The sequence below is a fragment of the Lepus europaeus genome, chromosome 6, assembly GCF_033115175.1.
Source record: "Lepus europaeus isolate LE1 chromosome 6, mLepTim1.pri, whole genome shotgun sequence".
NCBI lineage: Eukaryota > Metazoa > Chordata > Mammalia > Lagomorpha > Leporidae > Lepus > Lepus europaeus.
Window position 1 is genome coordinate 107,156,239 of NC_084832.1, and position 20,083 is coordinate 107,176,321.

The window sequence follows — 20,083 nt, forward strand, 5'->3', positions numbered from 1 at the left end:
CTCTAATGTGTATCTTTCTTAAATATGTTTTGCTTATGCAAAATAGATTTCTAAAAGCAGACGACTGATTGGTTTGCACAGATATGGCTGAACTAGTTTGAACTGGTTGGTCATGCTACTTCCTTATTGCTTTGTCTGTTTTTCATTATACTTAGAAGCTATAAAGATGTGGTAAATGGCTGTAGTGTGCTCCCTTGTGGGAATGGATGGTAGTTATTCTATGATTCTTTTTGTAATACTTTATAATTATTGGATTAAATGGCAATTTTGTTGAAAAAGTCAGTTTGCCTTGGATTATATTTTTATGAAATGTTATTTGGTGGTAGTTATTTAGTATTAAACATGAAGTATGCATGTTGGGTTTTCTAATTCATTTATGAAATACCAGAAGTAGTTAAGAGAAATTTGTCTCAAATTCTTAATTCATATCTAAAAATGTTATCCTGAATATACATAGATGACTATGATGATAACATTTGTTCAGGGCCTACTATATTCTAAGCACGTAATGTATAGATTATCACTTAATCCTTATCACAATCTCTGTGGCAAGTACTGAGATTCCCTTTTTAAAGAAAATTCTAAGCTGAAAGAAAAAATTGAAATGTTAAATAACCTGCTCAGTGTCACACAATAAATACCTGGAAGAGCTGGAATTTAAATCCATATACCTACAGAATTCATGCTTTTAATTGGGTCACTAAAAGTTATGAAAATGTTTCTTAAAAGCAGTACTTAATTTCAGTGCAACTGCCAGCCATGCTTATAACATCTGAGAAATGTGTGTATTATAAGGTCAAAGTCTACAAGAATTGCAGTTAAGTATTTGAAAATATTTAAAGGTTAACTATACTGCTTATGTTATAAATTTGTTTTGTATGTTTGGACTCAGCAAAGTGACTACAGAATTTGCGTTGTATCTACTTTCCATAAAACTGCCGATTGCTTCATTTTGGAATGGATGGGGAGGAAACATGAAGTTGAAATTTTAGATGATAATTAGTAACTCTTAAAATGTGTGTGTGATAACTTTGCACTAAGATTTCTGTTTATTAAAACAATTTCTCTAAGTAGTTTCATTCAATTCTTAACTTAAATAAAAAGACTTGTAAAAACCAAGCAACATGTCATAAGTAATTGGCTTAAAGCAAGAGAATGAATGCTGAAGGTACTATAGTCTAGAAGTTCTGTGACTATATGGTAGAAACTGTATTGACCTCCAGCAAATAGGCTAGGCTTATTGTTTTATGCCCTTCAGGCGAAGCCCACTTGTTACTGAACATAGTTAGGTTTATTTTTTGTTACAGGGTGGGAGGAATGCATACCATAGGGAAACAAAGGTACATCATCCTTAAGAGGATGCTAGGAAAAATCCTAGTATAGGATTTGGTTGGTTATAGTATCGTCTAGGTTGGGTTGTTTGGGGAAGATGTTAAAGAAGTAGAGCTTTACTCAAGATTGGGTGATATCAGCCTATAGGGGCAGTTTTATACTTGGATATCTCAGTAAATCTTATTTAAATAGGGAAAACCGACTATAAGGATTAAAATCTATGATGATGAAGGCATAATCATTACTCATTTAGAGAGAGGAACATTTGGTATTTTGTAGATTGCACAGAGATTTTTGTCTGACTTGAATGTTCTCTAAGGTGGTTTTCTGTCAACAGGGTTACAGCATGGCTTAGCTGTACACTTCAGATCAATTTTTAATGACATTGAGGACTAGCTTGGAGTGTCAGTTAAGTTCCTGGACATCAGAGGCTCCTTTTTCTCCTGCCTTTCTCAGGCCACAGCAAGTGTTTCATACCATCATTACTACTGGTTAATGTTGATGATCAGTGCATATCCAATGTGAAAGCAGTATTCTTGCTTCCTGCACATCTTAGTCCTTAAAGACTTGTTTTATTCCATTATTGATTGGCGAAGTTATCTTTCCCTGGAACCAAATCCTTGCCCTTTTTTGCTTGCCTTTATTGCACTGGCCAGATGTTAACATAAAAATGGTGATAAAGAATATCCTCATATTAGCTCTGATCATGTCACCATTATGGATGATATTTGTAGTTTTCTCTCCAATAATTTTATCAGACTTGAATAGTTTCTATTCTTATTTTGAGTTTTAATTTTGAGTTACTGTTGAATTTTGTCAAGTGAATATATCTGTTGAGATGAGCGTTTGTTTACCATACTATTCCCTGTTGTGAATTAAATTTCTTGAGTTTTTTTTCCTTAAGCAACAGAAATTTATTGTCTCACAATTCTGTAGACTAAAAGTCTGAAATCCAGGTGTTGTTAGGGCCATGCCCCTCTGAAGGTGCTCAGGAAAGATGTGTTCCAGGCTGTTCTCCTACCTTCTGATAGTTCCTTGATTTGTGGCAATATAACTCCAATTTCCCCATGGCGTTCTCCCTGTGTGCAGCATATCTGTCTGTGTAAATCCTCCCTGTTTTTTCTGTTTATTTGATAGGCAAAAAGACAGAACTTCAGGCCACCAGTTCACACCCTAAATACCCATAACTGCAGGGTCTAGGTTAGGCTGAAGTCAGGCTGGGAACCCAATCCAGATCTCTCACTTGTGTGATAACAACTCAATTACTTGAGGCATCATTGCTGCCTCTCAGTGTCTCATTAGTTGGAAGCTGGAATCAAGAGCTAGAGGCTGGTACTGAATCCAGGGCATTCCATATTGATGTTTCAACAGCCCACACCAAATTTCTTCCTTTTCAAAAAGATACCAGTCGTAATGGATCAGGGCCCATCCTAATAGCCTTATCTTGCCTTTATAAAGGCCTTATCCAAGTAAGTCTATTTCTGCAGTGCTGGGACTTAGGTCTTTGTCTGGGGCGAGGGGGATTTATAATTCAGCCCTAACAGCCTGGTGCCAGACATTTACTCAGTTAAGGATGTTCTCACCAATTGGGCCCCCTGGTGGACATAAAGTAAAGCCAGAATAATGCCTTATGACTTGCTAATGATCTATATTGCTTGATTTTTAGACGTGAAATCAACTGAATTTTTAAAAATGGCCTTCACTTGTTCATGCTATTATCTCTTTAAGAAACACTTCTATAATTTGTAGATAAAACAACCACAATGAAAACTAGAAAATATTTCAACAATAATAATGAAAATATAACACATCAAAATGTGAAATCAACTAAAGCAACTTTAGAAATATCCCAGCACTGCAGAAGTAGACTTAGTTGGTGGATAGGACCTTTATAAAGGTAACCAAGTGAAGATAAGGTTTTTAGAAATGTATGGCATTACGTGTAGTATGTATACATACCTTACAAAAGAGGAAAGATTGAAAACTAATGATTAAGCTTGAGCCACAAGAAATCAGTAAAGGAAGATGCGAATAAGGAGGGGTAAGGTAGGAAGTATTCCTAAAATTGTATATATGAAATAGACGGTTTGATCCCTTTTTATTAATAAAAAAATTTACAAAGCAGTAAGTTAAACTTTCAAAACAGGTAAAACAAAAGAAAGAAATATCAGAGAAAGAAATCAGTGAAACTAAAAAGCATATGTAAAATTGAGAAATACCAAGTGAGATAAAAGTTCATTCATTGATAAATAAGTAGAAATGATAAAACACTCAGACAGCTTAGCAGAAAAAAAAGAGAAAATACTACTATATATATTTACCAGTTTTTCTTTCTTTGTAGACGTTTTACTGAATGAAATATACCATTCAGTAGTGTTTAGCAGATTGAAAGAATTGTGTGTCTGTCACTACAACGTTAGAGCATTTTCATTGCCTAGTAAAGAGATCCTATATCCTTTACCAGCCACCCCACAATTCCTCCTAAACCCTCCACCTGTAGAAAATCACTAGTCTGCTTGTGATCTGTATAGATTTGCCTATTCTGGACATTTCAATAAACGGAATCATTCAGTATGTGGCCCCTTGTGACTGGCTTCTTGCCTAAGCATGTTTCCAAGGCTCATCCATATTGTAGCATGGTATTTCGTTCCTTTGTGTGGTGGAATAATATTATACTATATGAATATATCCCATTTTATTTTTCCATTCATTGATTGCTGGGCATTTGGGTTGTTTCCATTTTAGGGCTGTTAGGATTACTGCTGCTATGGGCAAATGGTATAACAGTGTACAGGTTTTTAAATGAACAATTTGTTTTTATTTCTCTTTAGTATATACCTGGGAGTGGAATTACTGCATCATATGGCAACTTTATTTAAATGTTGAGACTGCCTAACAGCTTTCCAAAGCAACTATACCATTTTCCAATCCTACTAGCACTGAATGAAGGTTCTGATTTCTTTATATTCTTGCCAGCACTCATTATTCTCTAATAAATAGTTGTCCTGTATGAAGTATTACTTCATTGTGATTTTGATTTCCATTCCCGGATGATGGAGGATGTTGAATATCTTTTCATGTTTATTGCTTATGAACTATTTGCTGAATATGAATATTACTGGTTGTAGAAAGGTCTACTCAAGTCTTTTGTCCATTTTAAAATGGACTCATCTGTGTTTTATTACTTAATTGTAGTAGTTTTCATATGAAGGTACTTCAGAAAGTTCATGGAAGATGGAATTAAAGGTTATTTTGGTGCAAAAATTTTGAATTATATATATAGTTTTAAGAAAACAATGATTTATTTTATTTATTTAAAAGGCAGAGGTATAAAGTGAAAGAAGAACAGAGATTGATTTTCCACCTGCTTGTTCACTCCCCAAATGGCCATGATGATCAGTGAGCCAGGATCCATGAACTACATCTGAGCTTCCCACATGGGTGGCGGAGGCGCAAACACTTGGACCATCTTCTGCTACTTTCCAAGATGCATTAGCAGGAGCTGAATCCTAAGTGGGGCAGCTGAGACTCAACTAGTGCTCATACATGCTGGCTTCACAGGCAACAGCTTCATCTGTACCCAACACTGACCCCAGATACTATTTTCATAAAATGCACAATATGCATTATCTTTTTCAAAACCCCCAGACGTGTTGGTTTCCCAAAATTTTTCACACTAAAATAAACACTCTTTTAATTCAATTTTCCATAAACTTTTTGAAATAGCCTTATATAATCTGTACATGATTTGCAAATAATTTCTCTCATTGTGTAAATTGTCTTCCCTTTCTTAAAATTTTTTAAATTGACATATAATATGTCTGCACTTTTTTGATGGTAGCTGCTTGCTAATGATTCTTACAGTTATTAATCCATATGTGCCTAGTTATAAATGTAATCTTTTCCTTACTTATTTTCTCCTTTTCTTCCGTATCTCTGTACTTACCTTCCATTCATCTACTACTTTTATTCTTACATTTTTTAAAAAGATTTATTCATTTATTTGAAAAGCAGAATTATAGAGAGGCAGAGTCAGAGAGAGAGAGAGAGAGGGAGATCTTCTATCCTCTGATTCACTCCCCAATAGTTGGAACGAGTGGAGTAGGGCTAATCAGAAGCCAGGAGCCAAGAGCCAGGAGCCTCCTCTAGGTCCCCTGTGTGCGTGCAGGGGCCAGAGGACTTTGGCTGTCTTCCACTGCTTTCCCAGGCCACAGTAGAGAGCTGGATTGGAAGTGGAGCAGCCGGGTCTCAAACCGGCATGCCAGCACTGCAAGCGGCGGCTTTACCCACTGTGCCACAGTGCTAGCCCCTACGCCTTTATTTCTCTTTATCATTTTCTTTATTTACTTTTTTTCATGTTCCTATAGCTTCCTCAGGTTGTATGAATCTCGTATTGAGAGTGAAAACTAGTCCCCCTTTCCTTGCTTGTTCCTGGTAATTGCATACCAGCGATAGACTGGTATGCAATGGTTGCCATTTAACAGCTTGACATCAGTTTTCAACAGTTCTTCTTTGACCTTGTAAACTGCTTCAAGTTGTTGATGATCACTCACTCTCATGGTTTTACGAGCCTTAAAGACTGTACTCATCAATTTTTAATTACATAAATCCAATAAATAATGAAAATAAACACACAGGAAGGATTAAGGTTTCTTTTTTGTCTTAAGCTTAAAATTCCTTTATTTTTTATTCCTGGTTCCACTGCCGTGATTTGTAGGACAATACATTTGATGAAGTAAAAAGACAAAGCTACAAGAAATAAAAGACCTCAGCACTGTACATCTAATTGCAAACTGTGGTTATGATAGTCCTGAACAAGAAGAGTTTCCTGTTATAGCTGTAGTCACTTTCCTGACTGTTGGTCATTGTTCCTTCTGTGGCAGATTTTCACAGTTCCTCTACTGCATGTGGGGGATGCATGTCTCAAACTAACCTGCAGCTTTCCTGACAACTCCTCACTTTGTCTCCTAAGAATGGCAAACCTTTTTTACTGTTTTTAGAACCTCCTGCTGCCATATCCATTTCTACCAAAACTGCTCCCTTTCAGTGGGTCCATTTGTAATTTGTAAAATTTGTTGTGCATTGTAATTTCCAAAATCATTGTTTCTGCCCCCACTGTAATTACCACCTTTGAAATTTTCTCCTTCATCCTAATCATCATATTCTCTTCCATTTCCATACCGACCACTTTGGTTTCCATATCAGCCACCTTGGTTTTTCCATATCCTGGTTCACACAACTCCTGCTCTAACCAGGACCACTTCTGTAGTTGTCATCATCACCTCCAAGTCATTGTATCCACTATCACCTCCTCCATAACTGCTTCTGCTGCCACTACCTCTACCACATAGCCGCCTCTTCCACCAGGTTTCCACCATAGCCAAAAGTACCTTCACCACCTCCAAAGTTTCTCGCATAAAGTTGCCAGATCCAATTCTGTGAATTCTGTGATCTAACACATAGTTTGTTTAGAAATGACCTTTTCACTTCATAACCATGCCAGTTAATAGCATGATATTTCTGAACAGTTAAGTACCATCATCAAGAGATAGAAAGACAAATTCTCCATTTTTTTGTACTCTATTTTTCATAACTTCTGTGGTTTCAGTCTTGCTATACTTTTCAAAGTAGTCTCTCAAGTTATATTAGTCTATATTTTCTTCAATGCCGCCAACAAAAATTTCTTCAGTATTAGATGGGAACCAGGCTTTTACAGACTCTTCTCTAGAAACAGCTCTCTTTGGTTCCATTACACACTCATCAATCTTGTGTGGTCTAGCACACATTGTGGCATCTACCTCCAACAAGAGAATAAGTCATGGTTTCCTTAACAGCTCTGGTGCGTTTGGATTGTGGCTGTCCATTTTGAGACCAAATCTACCACTTCCACCTCTGGATTAAGGTTTCAAAATTACATAAAGTGTACTGCTTGCTTCTCTTATAAGATCAGTTTGCATTAAGTCTATAATTAAGCGGCTATTCTTTTTAAACTTTTCTTCTTTTTTTAAAGGTTCAAAATGGATGGTATAGAAGAACCTCAGAAAAAAGTCTTTAAGGCTCGTAAAACCATGAGAGTGAGTGATCGTCAACAACTTGAAGCAGTTTACAAGGTCAAAGAAGAACTGTTGAAAACTGATGTCAAGCTGTTAAACGGCAACCATGAAAATGGAGATTTAGACCCAACCTCGCCTTTGGAAAACACAGATTATATTAAAGACAAGGAAGAAGTGAATGGCATTGAAGATACTTGTTTTGACCCTGAAGAAAGTAAAGCAGAATGGAAAGAAACACCGTGTAATCTAAATGTTAATGTAAAAAACAAGCAGGACGATGATTTAAATTGTGAACTCTTGTCTCCTAGTAATGCAACCCCTGAACCAGCCTCTAAACTGACCACTGAGCTAGCATCTGATGATCCAGCTTCTGCTGATCTGACTCCTGGCGATCCAGCTTCTGGCGAGTCCACCTCTGGCGAGTCCACCCCTAGTGATCCTTCCTGTGGTGAAACTGCTTCTGGTGATCTCCCCTGTGGTGATCCCGCCTCTGGTGATCCCATCTCTGGTGAGCCAGGTAAACCAGTCTCTGTTGAACCGGACTCTGGCGAGCCAGTCCCTGGCAAACTGGCCTCTGGTGAGCCAGCCTCCGGTGATACAGCTTCTTCTGGTGATCCAGCTTCTTGTGGTGATCCAGCTTCTAGTAAACCCGCCTCTGATGAACTGACCTCTGGTGATCTGGCCTCTGGTGACCTGGTCTCAAGTGACCTGGCCAAGGGTGACTTGGCCTCCAGTGAATTGGCCAAGGGTGAACTGGCCTTAGGTGACTCAGCTTCTGGTGAACCTGTGTCTAGTGAATTGACCTCTAATGAACTAACTCCTGAATCAGCCCTTGATTCCAACTTGGATCCAAGCTCTGTACCAGATTGTGAACCATTTCCTGAAACAGACAATGCAAAGCCAAGCAGCAATAAAGATGATTTTCTTGAAAAAAATGAGGATGATGAAAAGTTAGACCAAATTCAGAATAAGGACTCAATTGATGAGAAAAATAAAGCTGATAGTAATTGTGATGCTAATGAAGAAACTGTAGAAACAGATGACACAGTGATTTGTTCAAATCTACCTCCTGAAAATGAAAAGAAGGTAGAGGAAGGTCCTTTTACAGAGCTTGCTCTTGGAGAAGAGACCATATCTAGCAGTATGGAAATTGACCAAAGTGAAAAGAATGAAGATGAAAATTCTGCAGACCTTATAGAAACTATTAGTGAAAATGTTATAAAAAATGACAAAAATGAGAATATCTTAGAAAATACAGATTCTATGGAGACAGATGAAATCATTCCTATTTTGGAAAAGCTTGCACCTGCTGAGGATGAACTTACCTGCTTTTCCAAAACGTCTCTCCTTCCAATTGATGAGGCAAATCCAGATTTGGAAGAGAAAATGGAAGCTTCTTTTGGTTCCCCATCCAAACAAGAAAGTAGTGAAAGTTTGCCAAAAGAAGCCTTTTTGGTCCTCTCTGATGAGGAAGATATTTCAGGTGAAAAAGATGAATCTGAAGTTATATCACAAAATGAAACGTGCTCTCCAGGTTAGTAGATTATTTAAATTTTAAAGATTATTCTTAACTTTAATGAACTGTTTAAAACCATTTGGGGTAAGTTTTAAATTGCTTTTAGTTGTAAGAAAGCTGAGAATGGTGGTGACTGTATTGAAGACTCTGTTAACTTCCTGGAATTGAGAATTACAGAGTACTTATTCTCTGAGCAGCATTGTGTTATGTGCTGAGAAGAGTGATAAAATAAGTAGAAAATATGAACCTTGCCTATAAGGGGTATTATAGTCTAGAAACAGAGATAAGTTAGATCAACATAGCAGTAAGACAGCAGTTTAGATCAGTACATTGTAAGAGTCCTTGGCCAGCGCCGTGGCTCAGTAGGCTAATCCTCCGCCTTGCGGCGCCGGCACACTGGGTTCTAGTCCCGGTCGGGGCACCAGATCCTGTCCCAGTTGCCCCTCTTCCAGGCCAGCTCTCTGCTGTGGCCAGGGAGTGCAGTGGAGGATGGCCCAAGTCCTTGGGCCCTGCACCCCATGGGAGACCAGGATAAGCACCTGGCTCCTGCCATTGGAACAGCGCAGCGCGCCTACCCCGGCGGCCATTGGAGGGTGAACCAGCGGCAAAAAGGAAGACCTTTCTCTCTGTCTCCCTCTACTGTCCACTCTGCCTGTCAAAAATTAAAATAAATAAATTAATTAATTAAAAAAAAAAAAAGAGTCCTAACAGTGGTTTTTTCTTGATGTCACTTAGTGAACAGATAACTTAGAGTAGAAACCCTACTAGTTTGTTAGTAGTGTAACAAATCTTATTTTCTGTTAATGTTTCCTATAACATCTTTAGTATTCCCTTTTGAGGGAATGAAACCGTTTTTGAAAGCCAGAAACTTTAAAGTCTGATGATCTATTCTTGACTCATTTTTCCCTCAGCTGTCTGGATTCTATTCAGCCTACTCCTCTTTCCCTTTTCTTTTGAGTAATCTCCCTACAACCCAAATCTCTTATTTGATTGTATCCCTCTTTCTTATTCGACCCATGTTATATTTCAGTTATTTTATTTATTTATTTATTTTGACAGGCAGAGTGGACAGTGAGAGAAAGAGGGAGACAGAGAGAAAGGTCTTCCTTTGCCGTTGGTTCACCCTCCAATGGCCGCCGCACCATGCTGATCCAAAGGCAGGAGCCAGGTGCTTCTCCTGGTCTCCCATGCGGTGCAGGGCCCAAGCACTTGGGCCATCCTCCACTGCACTCCCGGGCCATAGCAGAGAGCTGGCCTGGAAGTGGGGCAACCGGGACAGAATCCGGCGCCCCAACCGGGACTAGAACCCAGTGTGCCGGCGCCTCAAGGCGGAGGATTAGCCTGTTGAGCCACGGCACCGGCCATATTTCAGTTAATTTTAAACATTATATAGGAGGTATATAAACTTTGTGTTTTGTTCAGTACCTTCCTCTCATCTCTTTCATTATTCCTAGAGAATGAGAGCAATCCTGCTTTATTGTCAGTCTCAAGCATTATTTCTTTATGAAACCTCAGTCTCTCAGATGGTTATAACTGTAAAAGTGCTTCAGAAAGTTTATGGAAAATATAAATAAAGTATACGTTTATTTTTGCACAAAAAATTTGAAGTCCATGTATATGAGGGCTCTTCAGACAGCTCATGGGAAATGTGGACTATGAAAAAAAAATTAGCAGTGATTTCAAAATTTTTTACCAAAATAAACTTATCCCTTAATTCTACTTTCAGCAGACTTTTTGAATTACATTCTGCTACACTGGGAGATGTGAGAGGAGTGACCTTCCTAGTATGAAACAGCGTGTGCTTTCTAGTTAAGTACTAAAAAAAAAAAAAAAATTGGAGGGAATTTGCCCCCAGTATTTCAGACCAGCTTTTGGAGTTGGAGGTTTTTTCTTATTAAGAGATGACTTTATTTCTAAGAGCATTTACTGAACCTCTAGAAAGAGATTGGCCAAGCCCTTCTTGGTACCAGGGATTTGAAGATAAACATTTAGTACCTTCAGAATGCAAATAAGAATTACATCGTAGGCCATTAAATATAAGGCTATGAATACAGTGATAATGTTCAGTTGGTATTCGGAGAGCATAGAGGAGGGCAGTTTTATGTGATAGTACAAGATGTATTTAGGAAAACCCTTGCTTTTCATTATTTGCTTACGTAGGGTTTTAATGACTCCTTGTAATGACAGCTCCATCCTACTTGCTTGGATCAGAATACTTAGAACCTTCGTTATATTTGTGTCTCATATGCCATATCTAAACCATTAGGGAATCTTGTTGATAGTATATTCAGAATAGATCCAGAATCTAATTTATAATTGGTATCATCCCTACCCTGAACCACTGTCATGAAGCCAAAACAGTGCCTGGTATACAGTAGGCACCCTGTACATATTTGTAGAGAGAATAAATAATAGTGTAAGAGAAGTATAACGTGTGGAAGATCTTGTTTACAATGTGAAAGCATTATGATGCACTGGAGAGCCACTGAAAAAATAGAAGAGAATCATATGAGATTTACATTTTGAAAACATAACAGGTAACTATTTAGGGTAAACTCTCACTCACTCATTCAATTAGTATTTACAGAATGTGGCATTAGGACAGGTTTTAAAAAACTTTATAATCTGTATAAGAAAAAAGTCATAACAAATTGTAGCTTATGATTTAATGAGTTTATACATTTTTACCTTTATCAAAATCTTGGTATTGGAGGTTCCAACGAAACACTGTTAAGTGTAGGCAGATGAATAGTAAGCCAATCATGTTGCATTCTTGGAAAACTCAAAGTTAGGTTTACTTTTGGTAACTTGCCTTCAGACTTTAACCTGATAGTATGCTATTAGCATGGCAAGGTTAGTGATACAGTTCATTTCTTAGCTGATAACTAAACTTTTAATTTGTGTCTTTTGCCCTTTATCTGAAAGAGTTTTTATATATTGTGAGTTTAAATATGGTTTCTTCATTGGTTCTTAAGCTATACTCTGTTATTGTTATATGGCAACAGAATCTGTTACTTGTTGCTTGTGTTGCTGTGCACCTCCTGAAGTTTTAGCTTTAGCAGTTTCTTTTTCTTGACTAAGTTTTCACATCAGCACATCACAGAATTATAAACTGAAACACTGATGTTTGCCCTGGCTCTCCTTTTAGCTACTAACATTTATGTCATATACTAATGGGAAAACTTCATAAACCTGTTCTGTCAGACATTTGTTTAACAAATTTATTCTTAATGTAGCAGTTATGCTGTGTATGAGCAGCAACAAAAAACAATAAAAAATATAAAAAATAACCAACTATTTCAATTTTAGAAAAATAATGAATTAAAAAAGTATTGCTGATATACCTTAATAAGTCTTGAGATAGTATCATATTGTTGCATACTACCATGTAGTAATTGATTGTCTGTTTAAGAAGGCTAGCAAAGTAAATATTTCTCTCTCTCTGGGAAAGTTAAAATAACAGCAGAAGAGATGCATATATTAGTCACACTTTCTGTGTGCTTTCCATACCTACACATTCCTCTAGGTACTGTTCTCTCACGTTAACAAAGCTAATACCATTTCATTTTATTAACTCTTTAGCTTTAATTGGATTTTGATTTCTGCTTTTCCAGTCACCCTCAATGAAATGACACTGATGGTCTTGCTATTCAATACAAGGACTTTTTTTTTTAAGATTTATTTATTTATTTGAAAGGTAGAGTTACAGAGAGGCAGAGGCACAGAGAGAGAGAGAGAGAGAGAGAGAGAGATGTCTTCCATCCACTGGTTCACTCCCCAGGGAGAGAGAGATGTCTTCCATCCACTGGTTCACTCCCCAGGGAGAGAGAGGTGTCTTCCATCCACTGGTTCACTCCCCAGGTAGCTGCAGTGGCTGGATCTGGACTGATCTGAAGTCAGGAGCCTGGAGCTTCTTCCTGTTCTCCCTTGCAGGTAAAGGGGCCCAAGCACTTGGGCCATCTTCTGCTGCAGCACTGCAGGCGATGGCTTTACCTGCTATGCCAAAGCGCCTGCCCCAGAGACCTTTTTTCTTTCCTTTGTCTTACCTGTTCTCATACATGATGGCCTTTTAATAGTCTCTCTCTCATGACTCTTCCTAGTTTTTTGGGCTGCTTTGTTCTCTATTTCCCTTCTTTTTTGCTCCATTTCACTCTGTTTTTCTTTTAAAAAATGTCCCCCTTCCATTTTATTTTAAAGATCTCCCATTCCTTGGTTCACTCTCCAAAAGCCTGTAACAGTTGAGGCTGGGCCAGGCAGAAGCCAGGCACCAGGAACTCAATCTGGGTCTCCCATCTGGGTGGCAAAGACACAAATACTTGAACCATCATGCCATCTCCCAGGGTGTGCTGCAGTAGGAAGCTGGAATTGGAAGAGGAAATGGGACTGAAACCCAGGCATTCTGATATTGGGTGTGGGCCTCCCAAGCAGCCTCTTAGCCACAGTGCAAATGCCTGCCCCTTGTTCTATTTCTTTCTTTGTTTTTAAAAAAATTTTTATTTGACAGGCAGAGTTAGACAGAGAGAGACAGAGAGAGAGAGAGAGAGAGAGAGAGAGAGAAAGGTCTTCCTTTTCCATTCGTTCACGCCCCCAAATGGCCTCTACGGCCGGTGCATTGTGGCCGGTGTGCTGTGCTGATCTGATCCGAAGCCAGGAGCCAGGTGCCTTCTCCTGGTCTCCCATGTGGGTGCAGGGCCCAAGCACTTGGGCTATCTTCCACTGCACTGCGGGCCACAGCAGACAGCTGGACTGGAAGAGGAGCAACTGGAACAGAATCTGGCGCCCCGACCGGGATTAGAACCCCGTGTGCCAGTACCACAGGAGGATTAGCCTATTGAGCCGCGGTGCCGACTGTCCTTTTTCTATTTCTTATAGAGAAATAGAAAGGATAGAATTCCTTCCCTTGCAAAACAAGAATACTGTTTCTCAATAAGTTTTATGAGGAGAAATATCTGTTTTAGAGTTGGCTGGGTTTTCCATTGAATTCTTGACATAGTTTCCTATAGATTTTGAGTTTTTAAAAATCTGTGTTTTTCCCCCCTTGCCTTTGTGTCTGTAATGTAAGATGAACATAAAATGATGCTAATGAGGATAATTTTATAGGAAAAGAATTTGGAGTTTATTCCTATTTTTGCTCTAGGACAGCATGATTGAAATTGACACAACTTAGTCAACTAAAATTTGCTATCACTATTATGTTGATGTGTTTATCATTTCAGTGCATTTATATTTATCTACTTCTTCTTTTTTTTTTTTTTATTTTTGACAGGCAGAGTGGACAGTGAGAGACAGAGACAGAGAGAAAGGTCTTCCTTTTGCCGTTGGTTCACCCTCCAATGGCCGCCGCGGTAGCGCGCTGCAGCCGGCGCACCGCGCTGATCCGATGGCAGGAGCCAGGTGTTTATCCTGGTCTCCCATGGGGTGCAGGGCCCAAGGACTTGGGCCATCCTCCACTGCACTCCCTGGCCACAGCAGAGAGCTGGCCTGGAAGAGGGGCAACCGGGACAGGATCGGTGCCCCGACCGGGACTAGAACCCGGTGTGCCGGCGCCGCTAGGCGGAGGATTAGCCTATTGAGCCGCGGCGCCGGCCTATTTATCTACTTCTTACGTATTTTCTTTTTGGAGCCTCTTAGCCCTACAGTCTGGTGCTGCAAATCTTTTCAGAATTGAGGAAGACTAAAGGCAGGGTTTGGATGCAGGAGTATAGGAGATTAGTTTCAAATAACTCTTTTTTTTTTTTTTTTTTTTTTGACAGGCAGAGTGGATAGTGAGAGAGAGAGACAGAGAGAAAGGTCTTCCTTTACTGTTGGTTCACCCTCCAATGGCCGCTGCGGCAGGCACGCTGCAGCCAGTGCAATGCGCTGATCCGAAGCCAGGAGCCAGGTGCTTATCCTGGTCTCCCATGGGGTGCAGGGCCCAAGGACTTGGGCCATCCTCCACTGCCTTCCTGGGCCATAGCAGAGAGCTGGCCGGGAAGAGGGGCAACCAGGACAGAATCTGGCGCCCTGACTGGGACTAGAACCCGGTGTGCTGGTGCTGCAGGTGGAGGATTAGCCTATTGAGCCGCAACGCTGGCCTCAAATAACTCTTCTCACAATTTGGATACATCTGTGAATTTCACAGACTATATAGGAAAATTTAGGAGTGGTTAGCATATAGACATTAGTTGAAGTCAAGTGAGAAGATGAGATCACTTCACAATAAGTATAAATGGCTAAAAAAGAAGATTCAAGAACTGAGATTTTGGCATTCCAGTGTTTAAAGGTTGAGGAGTGGAGGGATGAGGAATAAGCAACAGAAACATTCATTTAAACAGATGTCAAATGCTGCTATGTGTTCAAGTAGGGGGAAGAAAATATTTTATAATCTGGAGATCACTGGGGACTTTGACAAGGGGCAATTTTGATCAGTGGTTGGAGTGAAAAGTCACATTTGGGTTTCAGAAAGAATGGGAGGGAAAGAATGGGAGAAAATTACTAAATGTAACCTCCCCTCCCCCAACCCATGCCAAAGTTTTGCTTTAAATGGGAGTATAAAATTTTAGTAGAAGATATTGTTTGCAACTTGTATTGCTTAAATAAAACGGAAAAACTTCTGGAAGAGTTACATTATTAACCAGATATTTTCTGGAAAAATTTTCTGGTACATCTTATGACTTTGAGAATTATATGTTTATTGTCTTTTTATATTTCTTTGTGAATTACCTGTTCATTTCCTTTTCTCATTTTTCTGAAAGCAAAGTTCCCACTATCTCTAATTTGTCTGTAGAAACTTCTTGTTTTGTTTTAAATATTCTCATGAGGCCAGTAATGTAATGCAGGGGATTGTGAGATATGGCATGTGGGCCTCATCTGCTTTTGAGAATAAAATTTTGTTGGAATATACCCAGGCCATTTATTTACTTATTACCTATTTATTGCTCATTCCTGCAACAAGGAGAGAATTAAATACTTATGCCGGAGTCTATGTGGCCTGCAAATTAAAAATATTTTTTCCCACTTAGATAAAGAAGTTTGCCATCCTCTGACAATGATTGTTGTCTGTGTTTTCCTTAGAATACAATTATCTGAGGTATGGTTCTGAAAATGGGCAACTAAGTTCCCAATATAAATTCTTTTAATCCTTTACAAACCAGGTTTCTGTCTTTACTCAATGAAATCTTACTAAAGCTAATAATTGTCAGATTGATATTAAACAACTAATTTTTCTATGATATTTCTCAAAAGTTTTTAGGGTTACCAAAATTATAAGATTTGATACCAAGGAATACTGTATACTGAACTATGAGAATTTATCAACTTGTGATGAGGAATTATAGCAAAAATTTATCTGAATAAGGACAGATGCTAAAAAGATATTCCCAAGTAATGTATTTTGATGAGTTTCAGAAGTTCTATGAACTACCTGAAATTACATGTATATATAAAATTGTCTGTGTACAGTGGCCTTTGATTATTATTCTAGGTTTAAGCATGTCTACTCTCAGATTCTCTATTTTCTTTATCCCAAGTTTTTTCTATTACATAAAAGTCTAGCATAAAGTTTAATTCTATGAGTCAATTCTGAAATCCCAATGAGTGTTTTAAGTATTAGGAATCCAGTCATATCTTCTAGGGAATTAGGCAAGGGGAGACAGCTTTTGAGTAAAATTAAGCAAACCCTTACTTACCTGTAAGAAGAGAGGGGAATAATATGCTTAAAAGAGACACAACAAACCTGGCCAACTTATTCTGCTTTCTTCTGGGTTCTCTGGCTATAGTTAGCAGAATTGGAGGCTTGGCAAATTTTGTGCTTTGTCTCAAGCAATGGAATTACTTTGTGTCTCTGAAAACTCTGGGATTAGGAGACACATGAGTTACAAAGCCTGAGTATTAAAATTGGGGGAGATTCAGAAAAATATTTAGAGAAAGAAATATGTTGTGAATTTCTGATCTATCCACAAGAAAGCAAAAGCATTCATTCATTCCATTAAAATTTAGGATTGAGAGATGAAATCATTAACACAGTGTAAGTTCAAATACAATTTTAGTACTATTTATGTACAATGTTGGCTTTATTGTTTTATCTTAGAGTGAATAAAATATTTGTAGAACTTGATAGATTCATCAATGATCCTGGTCTCTGCCTATTTTTACCTTTAACCTTGACTTCTGCCTTTAGACCTATTGTGTAAAAACTGTAATGTTTGGAGAAGAAATGTCATATTAAAATGATTATGTAGTGCTTCATGCCTTGTGATTGCTTATTTAATAAGGGTTACAGAATGTGATGAAATATAGCATGCTTTATTGGCGTCACCGGGAGCCAGTTGTAGTGATGTAAGGGGAAAACAAGTAGAAGTTCAAATATTTTAGTGACTTATAGCCATGTTATGACCCATTTTAATGATTAAGTTAATTGAAGAGACATGAGGTATGTTTTTAGAAATTTCATGGAGAAACAGAATTAAAAGTATGAGTTTATTTTTATGCAAAAACGTTTTCTATATTATATGGAAAATGTGTATTAGGGAAAGAACTATGCCTGGATTTCAGGTTTTTTTTTTCCCAGTACCAAAATAAATTCCATTTTTTCCATCAACTTTCTGAGTACTTCTGTAGATTGACCAAAGGACATTTCTGATACTTGGATTTTACTTGCTATAATATAAATACATGGACATTTTTGGCAATATTATTTGATAGCACTCTTTATTTTTATATGTGTATGTGAAATTTACTTAGCCTTTCTTTCCTTGTCTATGATGGCAAAAAGTACTACTTACAGGATAGGATTATACTGCGGCCATGAGATAACGTATGTTAGCCACCCATCTCAGTTGTTAGCATTGTTATCAAACTGGGTATGATTTTTAAGTGAAGCTTTTATTATGTTTAGGATAGCTTTTGCATTCTCATTTATGAACTATCCCAAAACCATTAAAATTATTTAATGGTTCAACCTCTTTGGTCAAAACATTTTGAATTTGCCAGTAGTTGGTAATATTTTGTGATTACCACAGCCACAATTTTAGTTTTAATAATTAAATGTAAAGGAATCTATATCCTTACTGTAGTTGTTTTTACATTTTATTAATCTTATTTGTGATAGAAAATTACTAAGATCCTTTGTTTTCTAATTGATACTGTGAATTTTTTTTTCCATGTTGAGTGTATTATGAATTGCAGAAATGTTGAAAGTAGACTTGGTCATTCATTTCTACCAGTTTATGCTCCCATTTTGTTCCTAAAACGACACATTTTGGAGCTCTGATTTCATGAAAGCTTAGTCTGGTAACTTGATAATTACCAATAATGTAAATTACTGAGTTAATACAAATTCTAATGGAAGTAAAATTTTCTTTTGCATTATTGTTGCAGCAGAAGTAGAAAGTAATGAAAAGGACAGTAAACCTGAAGAGGAAGAAGAACAAGTGATAAATGAAGAAGATGAAAGACCTGAGAAAAGTAAGCATGTACCAACAAACTTGAACTAGTTTGGAAAATAATAACATGTTCTTTTTTTTTTCTCCTTAAGGCCATCAAGTATACTTTTCTACCTTTCCAATCATTCTAAAATTTTGCAATTTAAATAATCTACAATTAAATCATTTGGGAAGTATTATATAATTCTATGTTTTATTTATGAATATGTTTTCATTGTTTTACAGGAACGATTTGGCTTAAGCTTTACTAGGGTACTTGGGTTTTATGAGATTTTTTTTTAAAGAAACAGACTTTATTAAAAACAATTTTTTGAATTTATTTTCATTTTACTTAAAAGGCAGAAAGATAGAGATTTTTCCATCCACTGGCTCACTCCCTACATCCCCACAACAGCTAAAGCTGGGCCAGGCCAAAATCAAGAAACCAAACCTCAATCTAGGTCTTCCATATATTTGGTTGGGCCCCAAGAACTTGAGCCATCGTTGTTGCCACTTAGAGTACACATAAGCAGGAAGCTGAATCAGAAGCAGAGTTGCAAGCTCTTTAACCGGGCACTGCAAAATGGGATGCAGCATTCCAAACACCAACATAAACTGCTGCACAGAGTTTTTGACCCAAGAAATTGTCTTAGATTTAAATTTAGAGAATGGAACTACAGGATTTTGTCTGTGCTGATAATATGTGAATGGAAATATGTGTAGCAGTCTATGTAAGGTTCTTAAGTTTCATGTGAAGGGGAAATGGTCAGACCAAAGTATGTTGAGTTTACAGAAAGAGCATCGGACTTAGGAGTCAGGAACCTGGATTCTGTAAGTCTTGTTACGCTGCTCTACATTTATGTGTGTTATGATTATGAGAGAAGTGGTAGAAAAGAACTGTGTTTAAAAAATAGGCACATTGATGAAAGTATAGAATGAGATGGACAGGGATAGGTTTGATCACATAGGCTATTTTTCAGTGTTTTAGATATTTACAATAATCAGATAATTTGACCTCATGAATGATGTATTTTGAAAGCAGTTTTCTCAGTGAAGATCTTTGAGTCTCTAAGCTTTATCAGATGTACTTTTGTAATGATAATACTTTTATTATGTTTATATATTTGAAATTTATTGGGCTATATTATAAATATTAGGCTATTTTCCTGAGTCTGCTAATTAAGAATTTTTCCATATTGAGGATTAAAAATTTAATAGCTTAATATGCAAAGTTAGAATCTGACATGAGAATTAATATTTTGTCAGACGTTACATATACATTATGAAATATAGCAAAAGAATGAATGTGAGATAATTTCAGCTACCTTGTGTGTGACACAATTGCTAGGCAGTTCTCCATTATAATAGGAAAATTTTAAGGAAAAAAATGTTCTGTGCTTTCAGTATACTTTGCTTAGCTATTAGAAAAATCTTATTTAGCATATTAAAAATCATTTCAAGTTTAAAGCTAAAAGCTCTATATACCTACTTTTCTGATCTCAAAAACAATTCATAAAATTGCTTGAGAATGCTATTGTGATAGAAGTAATATTGTACCAAAGATGGAGAACAGGTATTTAAAGGCCTATAATAAAAATGCCCAGCTGAACATCATGATTTTTGTTCTCAGATGAATTTTCCAGAAGAAAACGTTCTAAATCAGAGGACATGGACAATGTACAGTCCAAACGCCGCCGATATGTGGAAGAAGAATATGAGGCAGAATTTCAAGTAAAGATTACAACCAAAGGAGACATTAACCAGAAGCTTCAAAAGGTATT

The 20,083-nt window shown here is 37.4% G+C and overlaps 1 protein-coding gene across 7 annotated transcripts in view; it reads left to right on the top strand.

Moving 5' to 3' along the window:
• The window catches only part of ATF7IP (activating transcription factor 7 interacting protein), a 140,066-nt gene that overhangs the window by 44,627 nt on the left and 75,356 nt on the right, over window positions 1-20,083 (top strand). For 5 of the 7 annotated variants that reach the window (XM_062194861.1, XM_062194858.1, XM_062194863.1 and 2 more), the window contains exons 2-4: window positions 7,343-8,919; window positions 18,259-18,345; window positions 19,933-20,078. In XM_062194861.1, coding sequence (XP_062050845.1) covers window positions 7,350-8,919; window positions 18,259-18,345; window positions 19,933-20,078 — 1,803 coding nt within the window. In that variant the 5' untranslated portion in view covers window positions 7,343-7,349. The remainder of the gene's footprint in view (window positions 1-7,342; window positions 8,920-18,258; window positions 18,346-19,932; window positions 20,079-20,083) is intronic. The other 2 variants (XM_062194862.1, XM_062194859.1) reach the window with 1 other exon arrangement.